At 30.1% G+C, this 20,985-nt stretch overlaps 1 protein-coding gene across 1 annotated transcript; it reads left to right on the forward strand.

The window, feature by feature from the left end:
• The first annotated feature begins 14,478 nt into the window (after window positions 1–14,478).
• On the forward strand, window positions 14,479–15,861 carry LOC129284586 (glutathione S-transferase U10-like). Its single transcript, XM_054920106.1, has 2 exons — window positions 14,479–14,879; window positions 15,216–15,861. The coding sequence occupies exons 1-2, from the start codon at window positions 14,556–14,558 to the stop codon at window positions 15,576–15,578; spliced, it is 687 nt and encodes a 228-aa protein (XP_054776081.1). The 5' UTR covers window positions 14,479–14,555; the 3' UTR covers window positions 15,579–15,861.
• Window positions 15,862–20,985: the final 5,124 nt, after the last annotated feature.

Consider the following 20,985-nt stretch of genomic DNA (forward strand, 5'->3'; position numbering starts at 1 on the left):
AACAATATAACAAATGATACAAAATCTTTCTCCTTCTTTGCAACAATCTTTGTAATGATTCTAAATTTTAAATTAAATTAAATTTTCTCTACTAATAAATATTTTATTTGAATTAGTTTTATAGTTAGTGCTAAGTAGAGGGTGGTAGTTAACAGGAACTTATGCTAGCAACTTTTTTGAGGATCCAAAGTTTGAATTTTACTATAAAAAAAAAGAAGAGAGTTTGGTTTTATTTTTATTAAATTTTGTATCTTTCTTATAATTTTTTCTTGGGTTTTTCTTTATAATTTTTTTCAATGCTTTTTTATCACCTTTTTCTCTCAAGCTCACAAATACAGGAAAAAAAATCAATTATTCCCTGACAATCTATTAACTGAAAAAGATGATGTTTGGATACTTTTTTGATTAATTGATTTTTAATTAAAAAATTGATTATTTCTTAACCAACAAGCACTTAATAAAAAATATTAAAAAATAGTAAGACTCACTAATAACTAACGGTTTAATATTAAGGTGATGATGAAGAAAATCTTTAAAATTGAGAGGTAAAATGACCTATAATTAATTTAAAAATATATGTGATTTTTTGTGTATAATTCAAAAGAAGAAAAAGATACGCAAGAAGAACCATGCCAACTTTATGGAGAGATCACGCATCTGCTTGAATGCAGTGTCTCATACCTATTAATATTAACCAATTAATTATTTATTGATAGAATTTATAGGCATATAAAGATAATTGCCTACAACCCACACAATTTCAATATTAACGTTAAATTTACTTAATTATATAATTTTAATAAATTATTAGAAAAATGTTAGAATGACTTAATTATAAAAATATGAATTAGTTTAGCCTCATGCATTGCATGAAAATCAAGAAAAGATTTGTGCTTCTAACATTTTTTTACTTGTAAATAGTACAACTTACTAGAAATTTTACATTTTATATTTTAATATTTGAATTAATATTGATATATTCATGATTGATACTGAAATATAATTCTTTCTTTCTTTCTTTTTGTTGGGCCAAGTGCTTGCCCTTCGCGCAACAAGCAAATTAAGGCCCATAATTTATTGGGCTTCACATAACTTAGTAACAGGTCCAATTTCACTTGATTATTAGTTTTTAATTGAAAAATTTGACTAAATGAAGTTAGGTCTAATAGAAGGATATTGTCTCTCACAAAATGGTAAATTAATATTTGAATTCTCATTGAAAAAGGTGTTTTTAAAATTAGTACCCAACAATGCCTTGAATAGAATTGCCTTCAATAAAAGGATACCTATGGGTAATAAAAAAAAATTAAAGATTTGATACATAAATGAAAGTATTTCTTCATTTCCAGTGTGGTTGCAGTTGGCAACTTGACGTACTTGTTATTTACAATAAAAAGTTGAACCAAGCTGGGGAAGAACTTCTATGAAATCCCCTCACATAGCTACAAAGTGATCAACCATAGAGAAAACAGCAACATAAATGGAAGAGAAAGCTAACCAAGACTACCAAGTGGTTCTCTAGGAACACAAGGGTGGTGAAGCACATTGATCAAATAAAAGTAAGTTATTACTGAAGAATAATCCAGTCCACAAAAAGTTTTTTTAGTACTTATCTTGCAGAGTGATAAGGCAATAGTGAGTCACTTGTTATCTTGAAATACATTGATGACACTTCGAGTCTAGTGTGTTTGGTTGTAGGAGGAATTGAAGGGATGAGAGATTTTAATAAATTCGATTGAAAAATTGGTGAAGGTTAAAATAAGCTTTAAATTAATTTTGTTTACTCTTTATCTTACATCTATTTTATTTAGTAAAATTTTATAAGCCCACTTAGCTATTTTTTTTTAAATCAAACTCATTAAAATCTCTCATATCCTCTCCTCCCCCCAATCAAACAAGAGATTGTCCCGAACACCTATCTCACTTTCCTTATAAACAGGCTAATTAAGATTTGCTTCTAGATCATTTTTTTTTTGATAAATAGTGAGTATAACTTCCTTACCCTACGTTACAATCTATTTCTAATATGAAGAAATTTTGATGAAAGCTTTAGTACTATTTAAGGATTCTAATAACAAGAATTTTGTTGTCAGATTGTTCTACCCCATAATAATATCAAGAAGGGGGGGGATGAAACTTGAAAGAGCTTATTAGAGTTTTTATTGGAGGGGTGGAGAAAGATTTTGTTGGGGAATCATTACTATATAGTGATTATTTTTGTTATATATAATAATTTTTAACCGCTATATATTCTATCTATATATTCTTTGAGCCAATATAGCAATTTTTAACCCCCATATATTGGCAACTATACAATGGTTATTGGAAATAACCACTATATATTATATATATATGAGCATTTTTTTTAAATACGGGCTTTGTTTTGCATTGAATTGTTGAATGAAAGACCTTATCATCAATTGTTATTAATTCATATTTGCATATTGTCTCTACTACTCTAGTCTTTTTTTTTTATCATCAATTGTTATTAATTTCATATTTGCATATTGTCTCTACTACTCTAGTCTTTTTTTTTTTGTTTTTTTGTTCTCTACTTTGTAAGATATGTCGGTCATCCAAGATGGGGTGAATTGGGTATTCTTTGATTTTTTGCTTAAAGCTCTTGATCATAGAAACTTAAATATGAATGATGAAAGGATAAACAGAGCTAATAAGATGAGAGAGATAACAAGCAATACAGGAAATTTAATCCTAAGTCAACCCAATCTACTTGGCCAACGTCTAGTCCTCAAGAACCTTATGAGATTTTTCACTATAACCACAAGTTCGATTTGGCACTTGTGAAGTCACAGTACAATCTCAGACTTAATGTCTGTATTACGCTCCTTTACAAAAAACTCACAAGTTCGATTCGAAAACTTGTGAAGCCACTTGCAATCGCTCAGATTTATAAGTCTGTTTCTCTCCCCCATACAGAGGTATTTTACTTTTCACTTAAGATTCCCTGATCTTAAGTTTGCTTAGATAAATAATAGAGAGATTTTGATCACAAAGTGGTCCGGATACAAACTCATTCACTGAGTTGATGAATACTTGAAGTATAATAATATTGAAGACATATAGAGAGTAATCGAAGGTATTGAGATCACGCTGTGCCACTCACTTCTCTTCTTCGATCTTCATAGATGAGTCTTTTTATAGTTGAAATTTATAAATGATCCATTAAACTTATTGAAAATAGCATTGGAGTAGTCTCCCTTCTCTCTTCTGATCTTCTTATAAAGTATAAGTCTGTTAGTGCTTTCGCAGAGTTCTCTTGCATATGGTACTATCACCCAAAAAAGATAGTAGGGAATTGGTAGCTTTTCAGATGGATTTTATGTGTTAGAGCTATAAACAAATATAATGACATTTACGCATTTAATGCTCTGACAAAAGTAGGTGAAGATTTATACTGGTGAAGCATTTTGGCACAGGTGGTGTAAATCAAGAATAAATCACAAAGAGCATGATCCAAGTAATTAATTGTGTTTAGATAGATTCTAAGAAGGTTATTAAGAATAGATTGCAGATGAAAAGAATAGCTAAGAAATGAGTTTTAAAGAGTTTAGAATTGAGAAAAAACAGAGCATGAAAAATCAATTTAGTATTGGTGCTATTTGCACTAGTATCGATGCTGTGATGAGAAAAAAATGACAATATAATGAAAATAACATAGGTGTTATTTTGATAGTACCAATACAAGGCTCTTTGTAAATGATGATGATTTTTTCATTTTATGGAAATAAGTGTTTTTTTCAAATGCGAATTTATGCACAGTTGTTGATAAAAAATCGGTGTTAATGTGAATTGAACAAAAAATCATCTATTTAAAGCTTTGAAGAATAGTACCGATGCTAATAAATAGCATATGTGTTAAAATAACATAGATGACTTCTTTCAGAGAGCAAGTTGAACAGGGGGGTAAAGAGATATATCAAAGCTTTCCATTGAAACAAGTAAAAAGACGCCAGAATTTTTGAAGAAATAAGGATTAGTATTGGTGTAGAAAAGTAGTACTGATGCTAAAATATCAATAGGTGTTAACACTTAGTACGAGTGCTAAAGAGAGGTTTTTAGTCAAAAATGAAGTAATAGCATTGGTGTTAATAGCACAACACCAGTGCTAAAGGCACATTTCCATAACACACTTTATGGGTCAAATTCTAACAATCATAACTCTTTTATTTTAAGTCCAATCGGAAAAATGACCTATGGTTAGAAAGTTATCGATGTCTAGTTGTCAAATAAATAATATCCACTCAAAAATCAAAGTATTTTGAGATATATGATCAAAAACGTGAGCAAAGGTCAGTAGGGCTTTTTTGAGTACTAGAAGTTTTAAACAGCCAAATTAAAAAATTATGTCTACTTCATATAAAATCTATTTTGAATTAATAGATGTCTTTAAAAAGCTTTATAAGTCTATTTTTAAAAGAAAGAAGTTTCACATTAATAGATTTGTATATTAAGAGATATAGAGAAAATATTGAATTAAGGTCAAAACTAAATATCTCCCAAACTCTTAATGAATTTCAAATGTTAATAACATAATTCACTTTGAGTAAATATAAATTTTAAGAAACTTTATGGAGTTAATTTTCAAATAATATTAAGAGAAATATTTTCAAATCTTGTGAGATATAATTGATTGAAAATAATATCAAGGTTATATCTCATTATTTATTTTAAAACTAAACTATATGTTATGATGCATATAAAACAATGAATTTAACATAAAGATTAGAAAGCCTAATGATATTATACTTATCAAGATTAAGGCTATGATGGATCCAGCTTGTAATTCTTCATTTACTTGAGCTCCAATCAGATCATCTTTCTCATTATCTTTGTGTTCTTCATTCTTGAGTGAAGCATGCTAATGATTATTATTCAAATGGTTTCCTCTTCATACTCACTCATATTTCTACTTTAGATAGCCTTCAATAATATGTCAAGAATAAAGTGGTTAATCCAAGTATCAATATGCATGGGTAAGTATAAAAGTTATTATATCATGTCATGCATATAAAAATTCTTATATATATTGTAAATATTAAGTTATGAAAAATAACACTTTGATCGCTCTGGATATATAATCAATTTAGGATGAGAAAAAATATGATACGATAAAATAACTATTGAGGACCAAATTATTTTTTTCAAATTTCATTATAGTATGACAATATAAGTAAAAACACTTTAAAAAACTTATTCTATAGTTATAGTCAACTAATATATATATATATATATATATATAAAAGAAAACAACTACTACATATAGTTAACTCTTCTATATTCTCAAACATATTACCTATGTTAATACAACTATATTTGTCATCATCAAAACTTAAACTTAATATAATATCATAAGCCATTATGTCTAATATACTTCCCTCAAGAATTTAAGAGGGAAAAAAACAAAAATAAAATATAATACAAAATAAAAAAACAAAAATTGTAGATATGAAAAATAAGAGAAAAATTCTCATGAAGGAGATGAACAAGTACCACATAGATATGAAAAACCACATATATAAAATCAAAAACTACTAATCATAGTTACAAATTTAGAGCACTAGCCTTCCATTTAACAATACAATCAATGATGACTATGGGATAGAGTTGAGGAAGAGTGATGTTGGCAGGATTGGGTACCACATAGAATAGACGATAGTGCACATATAGTGCTGTGTGCGCACATAGAATAGAGGTCAAGGGACCTATGTCATGCTGGAGACCAAGGTTAGAGTTGATCATTTGAGTGTCGAAGTTGAAGATTAAGACTTTGGAATGAGAATGATGCTTGAGCAGAGAGAGAGGGTTGAGTTTAGAATGTAGGAGTGATGTTGCATGAGAAAGAGGGAGTTTTGTAACATTCCAATTTTATTTTAAGGATTTAAATAATATTGGGATGAAATTTCATGATAATTAGAATTAATTATATAATTAGTGGAATAAAGACAATTTTCGCTAAAAGGATTGAAAGATATAACTTTTAGAATAAAAAAAGGATGAATATTTAAAATATTTAAAATAAAAAAGGATTTAAATTATATGGTCAGATAAGAAGAAATAAAAATATTTAAACTAATTTTTTAATTTAGCATATCTTTAAATAATACAATTCTTTTTTATTTGAATAACATGTCGAACCACATATAAATTTTTTATATTTATAGAGTTTAAAAAAAAAATATAAAGTAATTAATTTTTTTAAATAACTAAGTAAATAAATAAATAAAATAAAAAATTACATATAATTTCCATAAAGCAAACTTATTTAGAAATAGCCTTGCAAAATTTAGAAATTACAATTAGGTCCCTTGGGACCTGAGTATAATTTAAAATTAAGTTGTAAAGATAATAATACCCATATTAAATCTATATTACATCAATTAAATAATTAATTTATAACTATTTTATCAGTAATTTATAATTTTTAATTTTTTACAATTGTAACTTTATATATTCAAATTTAATAGTTAAACAATAATGTATTACTAACAAAGTTTAACATTAATTGTTTACAACTACTTCACTAATAATTTACAACTATAAATTCAATTCTTTACAATTGTAACTTTACATATTCAGTCATTAAACTGATCAATTTAATTACTGTATATATGAAGTTACATTTGTAAAAAAGATAAAGTTATAGCTGTAAATTATTGATGAAGTAGTTATAAATTATTTGAATGATGTAATGTATATATGTTTAATAGGGGCATTATTGTCTTTTTACCCAAATTTCAAATTACACTTAAGTCCCAAAGGACCTAGGTGTGATTTCTAAATTTTTTAAGAGTTATTTATAAATAAGTTTACTCCATAGGATCGATATGCAATTTTTTCTTCAATATAATTGGTTTTAAGGGTATTATAAACACACGCTATGATGGTGCTAGGCATTCATGCTTCGTGCCAATTGTTATACTGCCGCGAGACAGTGCCTGAGGGAGCGCGAGTGAGACCGTGAGTGATAGAAAATGATATTTTTGGGAACTTCATTTGGATATTGTTGGGTTACAAAAATTCAGTTCTACTATTATAAGGCTCCTAAAATTTAGACTAGCAATTGTGTTGGTAGTTTTGTGAACATTTCATAATGTATAGTTTTAGTTTGAAAAAGAGATAACAATGGCTGTTCTTTTTATATTGAAAAACTGTTATACACTATTTTATATATATATATATATATAGTTCTAGGAATGTTGCACCCAGTTAATGGCTTATTTGATTGATTTTGGACTGGAAATACACGTTTTAAACTGTCTAGTATGCTTGTGATATCTAACACACACACACACACACAAAGTTAATTTATTCTTTTCAAGCATGCTAGTTTTTATTGAATTATGATTGTATTATGAAAATAAATTCTCATAATAGTTTAATTCTGTCAAGTATGCTTGATTGTTTTGGAACTAAAAATAATATGATTTAAACTTTTTAAGCATGCTTGTGTGTTTGGAACGGTTTATGAATGTGATGTACTTGTAGGAAGTATAAGGAATGATATGTTTAAGGTGGATGTATTGGAGATTTTATTATTATTTTGGTCACATGATGAGCCATCACTAATGATCTCATAATTGGCATTTCTTGTCAGGGCTCCTTTCCCTTAATTTGAGATTGAGACATTAAACACCTTTTTTGTAAGGAGGTGAGTTTAGTCTTGTAGGCATTGTACTTTTGGTCTAGTGTATCTTCAACCTAGATTCCTGCTGCAGGATAATGTGGATAGGAGATATAAGGGGGGCCGGTTAGGGTTAGCATCACCTGTTGTATGATTATTTTTGAGATACTTTTGACTTATAAAAATAGTATTCTCTTTTGTAAACTCATTTGTGAACAGTTTTATGAAAAATATTATTTATGTAAATACATGTTGTGAAATGAAATCTTGAATTAGTTTATTGGTGGTAGATTTAGAATTCTCATTATTACTGAGACATTAAATCTCATTTGTTACCCATACAATTTTTAGGTGAGGGTTTTGAATGGTCGCAAGAAAAGGCATTAGAGTATTGAGCAATGACTCAATTGTCTTATAGGTATCGCACATGTTTAGTTTACATTATGTTTATTGCCATAACTTGAGAATATGCATTTAAGTTACTATTCTATTGGTTTTGAAGCATTTAATAAAGTATGGTGTTTTGGGATCCTTCAAAAATTTTTTTAAAGAGTTATTTTATTGATTTTGAGTTGAGCCATGTTTTTTTTATTGAAGTCTCTTCTTGTTTTTGTTTAGTTTATGGAAAATGGTTTTAGGCTTGAAAGCCTTGGTTGTTTTAATAGGATCCCAATATCTAATTGGCAAGATTTTATTATTAATACATGATAATTTTTTATTTCTAAAAATAAGGGTGTCATATTTTGGGATTAGAACTTCATGTTCTGTGGCTTTGTGGTTTTGTTTTCAAGAAGATTTTCTCTTTGTAGTTATGGAAATATATAGCATTGAGATATGTTCACTTCCCTTGTTAGTTTAGGAAGTTATACACTAATTCTTTGTTAATAATTGACTATTCTTATTTTTGTTAACATCCAAAGGAGGGGAGAAAGGATTTGAATCCAAGAACTTCAACATTTTTAATTGGGGAAATAAAATAAAGACTTGAATATATATCACGACTATAGTAAGGGTTGAGTTAGGCTTGTGCATCAGCATGGTCAAATAAGGTAGACCCCTAGTCCATTGCCCTGCCCTAATTCTCTTTCGGCAAAAAAACCTTGTCCTAAAGCCCATTCCTACCTGAAAGATGCCTATTAATGTGAGGGTTGGGCGGGTAGGGTTGGGCAAAGATCGAGCAAGTTGAGTTGAATGTCAAATTTTTTCTTGGGACATTTGAAAGCTTGTTTGTTGGACTTGAACATAATTTTGGACTTCCAACAGCGATATAGTTAATCAAACATTTTGGACTCAAATTAGCCCCCTAAAAAAGACATTTTTGAACAGCAATTTCAAGTTCAATAACCTAAAAATAAATATGAAAAAAGGTAATTTAACATGGAATCAAAGCAAACAAAATATATCCATCATTCACTAGGCATAAATAAGAAAAACAAGTAGATCCATAAGCCATTATCCAAAATAAAGGTGTAGTTTTTATGATTTTTATTTAATGAAATTTCCTTGAGAATGAGTGAAGAAATGTCCAAAACTTGAACCCACCACATACTGCATCGTCGCCCAAATTTGGTATCAAATTCCTACAACTTACAAGTCACAAACCACAACACTTTCATCATCATCATCTTCTTCTTTAGGTTTTAGAGAGAGATAGAGAAACAAAAAGATAGAGAGAGAAAGTTAAGTTAATACCTTTTTGATATGGGCAACAATGAACAACATCAAAGAGATCCAAAGCCTCAGAAGCAGAAGCCATGGCTTGGATTTGCATCTTCACATTTCATAGGTGAAGCTCAGTAAGAACACGAGACGGGTGATTAACAAAGCTTTTAAACAAGCAAAGCTCTTATAGTCTCACTCACAATGGATGAAGGCAACGGAGGGAGGAATGACAAACAAAGTTGACAGAATGAGGAATGACGCTTTCGAGTGCCAACGACCAATGAAGCGAAACAAGGGGGTGGTGTAGCTGAGGAAAGGAGATGGCAATTGAGGAGAGGAGAGAAGAGGAGACAAGTCATTGACTGTGATTGTAAGTGAAAACGGAGGAAGGTTTGTAGGGTTTCATTGCTAACAAACAAAGAAAATTACCACTATGATCCCATGCTTCCTCAAAACTACATCATTTTAATTTATACATAATATATATATATATATATATATTCCCTTAGGTCAAGCAAGGCTGATTGGTTGGATAGCTCGACCCTAGACCTTGCCCAACCCAAGGTTTGAGCACAGCCCAACCATGCCCATTTGCTTTTAAGTAGTTTTTCCTAGGCATGGGATGAGCAAAAAATCATCAGGCTAGGCCGGGCATGGCATGTCAGGCTTTCGAGCTTGTTGCATAGCCTTAGGTTGAGTAAAGGTTATAGGAGACAATGGAATATTATCATAAAAGAAATCTACATGTATAAAGATAACAATAAGCCAAGTAAGTAGGTTGTAGAATGTAAAGAGTAGATAAGGAGTGTTGAGAGAAAAATAATTATATAATAATAATAATAATAATAATAATGTCATATTTTTCATCAAGATTTAAAAGTATATCAATCATAAAATAATAAATAATATCATATTTTTCATCTAGATTTACAAGTATATGGCTATATGATTTTTTTACCTATAACAAATTTTTCTTGAGTTAATGGATACCATAGATCCTAAATTATTGTGCAAATAACATTGTAGATCTTGAACTCCTGAAATGTGCAAAAACTCCCTTTAACTTCTAAATTTCAAGTTCCTGAAACTTTATGGTTAAGTTGAAAAAAACGGTCGCTACTTTTATAATTGTAAGGCCCAATCGTATGTTGATGTGGCATTCATCTTGACCCTTAAAAATAACAACCATATTCTTCAACTTAACAGCAAAGTTTTAGGTGCTCAGAATTTGAAAGTTGAAAGGAATTTTTGCATATATTAGGATTTCAGGATCAAGGATCCCTTTCATGCAATAGTTTAGAGTATATAATACTCATTAACCCATTATTCTTTAATTCAAAGTTTTTATGAATTGAATTTTAATCAGATAAATTGTTCAATAAACATATCATTTCTCTAGCACGCACGCACGCACACACATATGTTAAAGTGTTTAATTGGGGATGTTGAAAATTGAAATATATTCTAGGGATCGAGAATCGCACTTAGAGTTTCAAAAACACAAAAAAATTGCACTATAGGTTTAATAGAGTATGAAAATGCACTGCAAGGGGCCTTTCTTGCAAATTTTGTTTGTGGATGAAAAGACACAATTGCCTTTGTCTCAAGGGCTTGTCCATATATGCACAATATGATGTCTACAAATTCTCAACACAATGTTCATGTATTGTGCATTCGTGAACATTGTGTTGTTCATCATTTGCTTACTTGTACATTTTACTTCAAGTTAAACTATGTCACTATATGTATTGTATATTTATGAATATATTAAAAATTTATGAACATCATATTGTGTATACATAACATTCTATTGAGACAAGGGCAAATGCATCTTTCTATCTACAACAAAATTTGCAAAAAGAGTCATCACGTTTACAGTGCGTTTTCAAATTTTATTGGGCTAACAATGCAAATTTTTGTATTTTGAAGGCCGTAAGTGAGATTCTTCCTATATTTTATTATGAACATATTCTCAAAATAGTTGTGAACTAGTATTTTCAGAGGACTCACGGAGTTAGGTTATTTTTCAAATTGATATGCTGAGAAATATTTTTGCTTTAAGGAATAATTTTGTCCTAATATCATCATTGAGATTGTAATTTGTTATTTACCTTTATTACATCTTTTTCAAATATAATATAGTGAATTTTGAAACACATACCAAGTTATAAAGGATGTTTCTAGATGAAGTGAGTTTTTACTTCTAAATCTTAAGTACATTTCTATATAAGTATGTATAAAAATAAATACGGTGTTTTATTGCCTTTCAATATTTCAAAATGATTAGGAATTTTTTGAAATTTTTACTCCAAAACAAAACACATTCAACCTTTTGAAAATTTAAGATTGTGACATTTATTAGATGGATTAGTGGAAAACAAATTAAAAAGTGATTTTAGAACGTTGTTTTTATATTCAACGTTGTTTTTTAAAAAATATATGTTTTTGAAGATTAAAATAAGCTTTAAATTAATTTTCTTTACTCCTTTGTCTTACCTATATTCTCTTTACTAAAATTTTATGAGCCTACTTATCTATTTTTTACAATCAAATTCACTAAAATTTCTCCTCCCCTTCCAATCAAACAAGAGGTTATTTCGAACTCATACCTCATTATTCTTATCAACAGGCTAATTAAGATTTTTGCTTTTAGATCAATTTTTTGTAATAAATAGTAAGTATAACTTCCTTACCCTAAGTTACAACCTTTTTTCTAATATGAAGGAATTTTGTTGTTAGATTGTTCCAACTACCTACCTCATAATAATATCATGAGCGGAAGAGAGAGAGAAAGAAAGTGAATACTTGAATGAGGTTACTAGATTTTTTATTGGAGGGTCGGATGACAATTTTGCTAAGGAATTCTCCTATTGTCAAGATATGTCCATGGGACTGTATTGGACATTGTGATAGGAGCACTCCCTCAACTACAAGGTCATGCAGCATTTGGGTAAGGGGTTGGTGGCAAAGTATATAGAAAAAATTTCTCCGCTCAACTAGATTTTCGTCTTGTTCTAATTACTTAAGGAGTTAAAGGGTATTTTCTCTTCGGCTATTCATTTAGAAATATCTAATATTCTAAACTTACATGTAGTATAAAATTGCAAATAAATACCCTCTAAAAAAATTAATATTAATTAAAATTCTTAAAATAGTGTGATAATTTATAAGTCTTTCTCCAAAATTTATAAGTCCTTCTTAAAAAATTTATAACAAGTGTAAAAAAAAAGCGTCCATTTATAAATAACAGATACAGTAGTTTATGTTATAAATTTTTATAGAATGTGTAAATTTTAAAAGTTAAGTTGTACATTGTGTGTGGAGATTTGTAAATAATAATAATTTTTAAATTATTATATATTAAATTGTTAATATTTTAATATGATATTAGTAATACAAATGTAATATTTATTAGTGTTTTTGCTAGAAGTTGTGATCCATTAATTACTTAGTAACTAGTTAATTAAATTAGTTGGATGAAATTGTATTTTGATATTTTACATGGGTAATTAGAAATAAAATTTATATTATGTATTTATATTCAATTTAGGATATTTAATTGGTATTAGTTTTCATATTAGGAATTGATATGTAATTTTTGGGTTCTCTTTTATAATTTTTAATATTATTTTCTGTAATTTTTAAGTCAACTAACAATCAAATTAAAGTTAACTTTTTTTACCGTAAGGTATTTAGTACACAATTTTCAAAAGTAGAAGAGAAAAATTGCACCTCGTGTAAATTTGAGATACCAAACACTCCTGAACGAACAATTGAGAGAGGTAAAAATACTCTTTAACCCTTATTTAAGGACCGATTAAGTGACCATTGCAAATTGGCAAGTAAAATATATTGAAATGACAAGTTCATTTAAGATTGTAACAAATCTGGCTACTTAATTAATACTATAAAAGCTTCCTTGATATATTTTCAAACCTTTCATTTTGCAACTGAATTTGCATATTAACAAGTTACGAAAGTGATAATTAGAGTTAAAGCGTTAACAAGTCTACTTTTACATGTTCCTACATGCTGACAAGTTTGCAATAAATATAATATTTTGCACTACTTAATTAAGAGTCATTGGTAGGTCAATACTGAATAGCAAGAACTATTTGAAGGAACCAATCAAGACCCCGAGGCCACCTCGGTGAATTTTTGACCTCGTCCGCGGCGGAGCTCTGGAAGTAGCCGACAATGACTTGGGCATAGGTAGTGGTTGGTGACAATGATGAATTTTCTTAATAATTAAAGGGTATTTTAGTAATTAAAGAGTAAAACTTAATTTCAATTGAGTTATTAGATTTTGCAGTGAATTTAAGAATCTGTTTATATTGTAAGATTTTCAATTCAAAATTGATATTATAAAAAATTGCAGAAGCATTTCTAGAATGGAGACAATTCTGTATTTTAATATTGAAATTTTGAATGATGAAATGTTCACTGAATTCAACCTTTATATTGTTATCTTAAAATGTTATAACTTTGTCAGTGATGTTTCATAATAAAATTACAAATCATATAGAACCAATAGACCAAATCATGCACTTAAAAATTTACTAAAAAAAAACCAAAAACAATTGACAGAAATATTTTAAAATTGAATAAAAAAGTTATTATTAAAATAAGAGTAAAAAGAAAAAAATGGTTCAAAATAGTCCAAATATTTTGGTTTTCAAGGTAACTCTAGTTATGTTAAAACCACTAAATTCAGAATGGTCTGACCTCCAAAATGAGTTAACGAGTCAAACCGAACTGATTTTTTATCCAAGTTGTGGTCCAATTGGTCATATGGTCCGGGCTTTAAAACACTAGTCTAATAGTTAAAATTTCAAAGAGTCTTATAAAAATAAAGTTTAAATGTAGGGATTAATTAATTTCACAACTTGATGGAAAAAAAAATATAGGAACCCAAAAAGTCTGTACACGGACTAATTAATATTTTAATATTGTTGTAATTTTAAATGCTGAAGACAATCTATTAAATCCAACCATTATCTTGTCGTCCTATAATATTATGACCCGGTCTTGTTTTCTTAAATTTCTTTTCCTTTTCTTGTTTGGTTGCATGCATCATCATTGCACTTAGTCCTAGTTTGTTACTATAAATAATGAACCATATGTCTGAGAAAGTATATATTCCACAACTTCTTCCTCAAGAAATACACATTGACCAAGTTGAGAAGAACTTCTATAAAACCCTCTCAAATAGCTACAATCTGATGAACCATACAGAAAACAGAAACACCTAATGGAACAGAAAGCTAGCCAAGTTGTGCTTTTGGGAAAGTGGACAAGTGGCCAGTGCTCAAGGGTTGCACTAGCTCTTAAACTTAAGGGCATACCTTACAAATACGTGGAGCAAGATTTAACAAACAAAAGTGAGTTGCTGTTGAAGAACAATCCCGTGCATCAAAAAGTTCCCGTACTCTTACATAGTGGCAAGCCAATAGCCGAGTCTCTTGTCATCTTAGAATATATCGATGAGACTTGGAATCACACTCCCAAACTCTTGCCTCATGATCCTTATCAAAGGGCCAAGGTTCGCTTCTGGGTCAACTACTTTGATCAAAAAGTGAGTGCCACTTCCTTTACCTTTTCTCTACAATCTACTGTCTCCATCCTATTTGTATAAGATGTTAATTGTTTGGAATACAAGATGTTTTACAAAAAGAATACTAATTCATTAATAAAAGTTATTGTATCATTACCCCTTGTTATTTCACTCGTTAAATATCTCTCTCTAATTAAATGAATAATATTTTGAAAAGTTTATATTTTTTTTAAAAAAATTAGGACGCCAAAGCTCGCCTATCTACTTGACTTCTTTAGTTTTTTTAATTTGATGAATTAATAAACGGAAAGCTTGGTAAGTCAAATATTCTAATAAAACTTGAATTTTTTTCGTTAGATTGCTACAGCTATATATCCCGTTTTCAGATCAAAAGGAGAAGAGAGGGAGAAAGAAATTGAAAAGATGAATGAAATTATTGGAGTTTTTATTGAAGGGTTGAAGAAAGATTTTGGTAAAGAAGAATTCACTTATAGTAAGGGCAAGTGCTTGGGACTATTGGATATTGTGGTGGGAACACAAGCTTGTAACTACAAGGCTGTTCAAGAGGCCCTGAAAGTTGAAGCAATTCATCCCCACACGAACTCAGAGTTCTTGTCATGGGTGGATTCCTTGAAGGAGCATCCTTTAATGAAGGAGACACTGCCTCCTCATGATAAGTTGGTGGCCTCGTTCATAGACAAATTTGGTCTTCTAAACTAGAGCTCTGTACTGTGTTGTGAACACAATATTACCATCATCTAAAAAAAAAATAAGGAAAGAAATGTAGGGAAAAAAAGAAGACGACATTTTTCATTCATAAAATAAAGTTTTTCCTTTTTAATTTTTCCTTCTTATTTTCTTCTTAATCCAAACAAAGTCATACTGTGTTTCATTTTGTGTTTTCTCATTATTGGTGGTTTTTATAAAAAAAAAATAGCAAATGTTGCTTGTATGGTAAGGGAGGTGCTTCTTTGCAGTAAAATAAAATTTGGGTTGCTCATTAGATGAGGCGTCTGCTTTATTTGGATTCTATTACATCCGTTTATCAATGTTCTAATTATATCGATCGCCCGTCCAAAAAACAAAAAATCTTTAAGTGGCGTAGACGTCATCTATTGTATGCATGTATGTAAGAAAGATGATAAAACATATCAACATCAATCTTCTAAGTGTGATCCATTACAGAAGTCAACATTGAAACTCCAATTTTTTTAAGAGCAATTTCGCGTTGACTTTTTTCTTCCGTTAAAACAATCAACTGTTATTAAAAAAATAAATACAACAATTAAATGAGAAAGAAAGACACCAAGATCATGTTGCAAAGTCTGCAAATGCCTGTCAAAGTACACCTTGAATAAAATGTTTGTAAGAAAACTTTAGCAAACAGATTCCTAAAAGAACTAAATAAATATCTTGTGAAGAAGTTTGAGAATCTAAAGATAGAAGAGCTTGCTGTAAAGCCAGTAACTAGAGATACAATTTTTATAACATCCTAAATTATTAATTCTAAAATTAATTATTAATTAGGTGTAAATTAGTGAATTAGTGAGTCATTAGATTTTGGATAATAATTTGATATTTTGACTCTTTGGGGTGTTGAATGAACAGATTCGAATGGAAGGATCGCATCTCGGAGTGAAACATGTGAACACAATTAGGATTTTTCTCACTGTGACACGTGCTACATCCACCATAGCGCATGGTGTAAAGTCTCCCATTTCATCTAGACTTTATCAATTCATACACACATTACAATACAGTATTAGAGATATAGCCCTCAATTAATTTGTTTTTAAAATACGGGATCCCAACTTCATAAAAAATATGCTAAATAAGAAGGGCTGATGAAATTTTGAAAGAAACAACCAAATAATTTTCCCAAAAACAAGCCATGCACCGTAATATATGGCACAGAGCAATGTGCTCTAATTTTGTGTCATGCACCACAACTAACACATCATGCATCGTGGCGCATATATTAGATTCTGCTACCATGGTAGAAATCTAATACAAATTTTTGCTGCTCCCCATTTTCACACTCGACATCCAATTAAAGTGATTCAATTGCCCACACGAAGCTTATAACACAATCTATGTAATGAGATAAGTTTGGACATGATCTAATAGTTCGATCTTAAATTGAATACTCAAGTGTAAAAAACTATTTTTCTTTCAAAATTTAGCACTCTCAGTATTCAATTATCATCTCTTGTCCCATTAAATCATTGTGGGCCTTGAACCAAATCAAAAAGGATCACATAAACCTAATTGAGACATTATATCACATCATATTCACAATTTAACCTCTCAATATCACATTACACATTGTAGTCTTATATGAGGCACACACATAACCACACAAGCACAAACTCACTTGTTCCATTTTTCAACACCTTACTTTCCCATATGGGGCTAAGTCTCACCATATGGTTGGCAATCACAATTCACTTGACTTACACACAAATGGGCTAAGCCTCGCCATTTAGTCAAGTTTCACATATATACACATTTTCACATGATACATTCACATTCATTACTAATGGAACAAGTTACACAACATATCATATAATTGCTTGAATAGCATCTAGGCCTACTCATGTATTCACTACTATGTGATACACTCAATGAGATACAATACAAGATATACAAACAAGCTTTTAAACATCATAGTTATGTATACACATCCACATATATGCATCCTAGTTGGCAACTAAATCCTTAACTACAATCATATACATTCATTACATTATAGGGTAATGTTATACCATTACTAGAAGCAAGGCTACTCTTTCCTAGCTTCCTTTCTTAGCCTTTTATAGCTCTCTTCACTTGTGCACCAAAGGTAACAAAGTGAAATATGCGTCTCAATAACTTGGATAAACCCCAAATATTGGTTAGTAAGTAAAATCATAAAAAAGAGCTAAAGTAGCATCATTTTCAATAAAACAATATAAATAGGAATTTAAAAATATCATTCTCATTTACTACTATGCTCATGCACACCCAATTCTCCTAGCAAAGTAAGCTCAATGCTTGGACCAAGACTTCCAGCCTTAAATGAAACACAACCCACTAAACTATTGTCTCAGACCAAGTATCATCAATATGGGTGGTCTCCTGAGTTCCCTCTAGCGAAGTACACTCAACACTTAGACTATCAAGACTTTCTAGCCTTAAACAGAGTAGAGCCATCACCCCTTACCCTAGCCTAGGGTATACTCATGGATATTCTCCTAGGTCTTACCTAGCAGAGCAAGTTCTATGATGAACACCTTTAGAATTTCCTAGTCTTACAACGAGTCAGATTATGACCCCTACTATAGCCGGACCTAATCGCGACCATTGATTTGATCTTAATAGGAGTCAGCTATAGTGTCCTCATCATCATTGTTGGGCCAATCCCAGTAGAGGGTGTTTATCCAACCGCCATCATCACCATTAGTCCAATTTAGTTAGAAGACAACTATCCAGTCCCCATCATCGTCGATCCAATCTTAGTGGAAGGCAGCCATTCAATCCTAGTTGCCACCGTCGTTTTTGTCCCAGCGAAATTCAGTCGTTCGGTCCCCATCATTGTGTTGATCCAATCCTAGTGGTAGTCGGCCATTCTGTCTTGGTCATCACTAGTGCTACTATCACAATCAGCTTTAACTATCTAATCCCATTAGAAGTTGCCCATTCGGACCGTCAATTTTGACCAATCGTCCAAGTTTCTTTTAAATTCAAATATAGAATTTAAAATTTAAAATTTTACTTTAGATGCAAACAAAGAATTTTAATATTATAATTTAAAATTTTTTATATCATCCAAAGAAAGAATTTAGAATCTATGAATTTTAAATATGAGATTTTAAATTCAAATTCCTAACTTAAATCTATCCATCCAAATGCAACCTTAGATTAGGTAAAAAGTTGACTATAAAGGAATAAAACTGAAGTTTTCTCTCATAAAAAAAGTGGGCAACATGACAATTTAAAAATGGAAAGCATATTGCCCTTTCTCTATATTAAATTTAATCCTTATAAAAGGTTTAATATAATATAATTTAGTTTAAGTAAAACATTTGATTATCACTACTAAAAAAGATGAATTAGTAACAAACAAACCCATCACTAATAAGTAAAATTGATCACTAATTTTAGATTTAGTGATGGATTGTCCGTCACTAATTTCTATCAAAAATATGACGTCACTAATTTAGTGACCAAAATGAATCCATCACTTAAGTGACAGAAAATATTTGTCACTAATTAATAAATTTCTGTCACTAATTTATTTTGTAATTAAAATTTTTTTTTGTGGGTCTTATTGTAGTGCTCTTTTTAGGCACCACAAAATACCACTCTTACACACTTCAATTTAATACCAAGCATTTTAAAAGGTTGGGATCCCAACTTAAATCATTTGAAAACCATTTCAAATATGCTAAAATGCACACTCATACATAGCAAGAGCAATATAGTCATATACCCAAAGCAACAAGAAATGGAGACAAAACAGTAATTTTATATAGAATTGACACATGTGATGCAGCATATGACATAGAGCTACATGTTCTCATTCTGTACCGTGCACCACAACATGTGCACCATACATTGCAACGCACGTATCAGATTTTATTGTCAAAATAGCAGTTCTGATATGAATTTCAAATATGTGTCATTTTCGCATCCAACATCTAATTGGGGTGATTCTTGAGCCCACATAAAGATTATCACAAAATATAGATAGTGACACTAGTTTTGTTCAGAGATGATATTTGTTTCTTGAAAATTCGACACTTAAATGGAAAATGATATATTATAGTCATTTTAGCTCGTCCGAGCTCCTCAATTCTAAACCAAGTGTTATCAGTCATTTCTAGAACCTTGACCACATCCATAGGACTTTTAACACTTGATTAAATAGATATATACACCATATCAAGTATATATACAAGTTTGGCCAGTTAACTACACATTCCATATACTTGGGCAAATTCCCACACTTCACACACAATGACAATTCTTGGCCAAACTTCATACACCTTTATCACATTATAAATTACAAATATGCATTTGTATTGGTACCCTAGCCCTCATTTACAAAATTCATCACAACACATATATACGCATTACGGGTCTAGGCAACAAAAAGAAGCACACACAAGTGCATCCTCACGGATATGCAAACATGTATATAGTCCTAAGGCAACTTATATGTGAAATTATCATTTATAGTAACAATTCCATTACACTAACCCCAATTGGGCAAAAAGAGATTCTCTAATCTCAACCAGAGTCTTTTTCTTTTGAACTTTCAATGTCAGGACCTGTAAAATATGAATAACCATGAGTGAGATAATAATTTCAGTAAATAAAATAGTTAATTGTTTACTAACCAGATTAACCATAGACAAGTAATTAGAATCTTTATATAATTATTAAATACTTATTTTACATAAGGAAATATATACTTATAGCCACACTTTATAAATCCTCGCTCTAGCATAATTCTCTATCCCTTGATCCTCCAAACTCCTTTACTAAAATAATTGACTATATTAGACTGATTATATATTGATCTGAGCTTACTTTTAGTGGTAGAAACATCCAACTAAAGGTATTCTACCTTACTTTCAGCCTATACTTTTTCCCTTTCAGTTACACATGATTAGAGGTGTTGTTGACCCTTAACTGCACCCTCACGGGAGTTAAGGAGTTGCTAAACTGCTCGGATATCCCATGGTAACAGTCCTAAATATAATGCTACACCAGATGTCCTATAGTGCCAGCCCGATCATATAGATTTTTTTGCTCACATATCTCTACCATAAACACATGTAGGGTGAACTCCCACCCACTATTAGTGTCATGCTACTATCACACACATAAAACTACTTTTATTCATTTCCATACTCATATATATATATATATATATATATTGATCCTTTAAAAACCTCTAAAGAAAATTAAACATTATGAAATCCCTTTTTAATGCTAAAACATGCATTTGGCAAAATTCATTAGATCAAAATTCATAAAATCACATTTTTGCATTCACTTATGAGAAGTTATATTAGCTAATAAACACAATAAATTACTTGATTACCTTAACCTTTCTGTGCTTAAGAAAGGTTACTCGTCG

The sequence above is a fragment of the Prosopis cineraria genome, unplaced genomic scaffold (assembly GCF_029017545.1).
Source record: "Prosopis cineraria cultivar Desert tree isolate PC_DT_omini unplaced genomic scaffold, ASM2901754v1 PC10, whole genome shotgun sequence".
NCBI lineage: Eukaryota > Viridiplantae > Streptophyta > Magnoliopsida > Fabales > Fabaceae > Prosopis > Prosopis cineraria.

Bases quoted from the DNA above. Each gene is read 5' to 3' on its own strand.
- LOC129284586 (XM_054920106.1), top strand. From the start codon at position 14,556: ATGGAACAGAAAGCTAGCCAAGTTGTGCTTTTGGGAAAGTGGACAAGT. The intron at 14,880-15,215 runs GTGAGTGCCACT...TTTTTTCGTTAG, and splicing joins TCAACTACTTTGATCAAAAA to ATTGCTACAGCTATATATCC.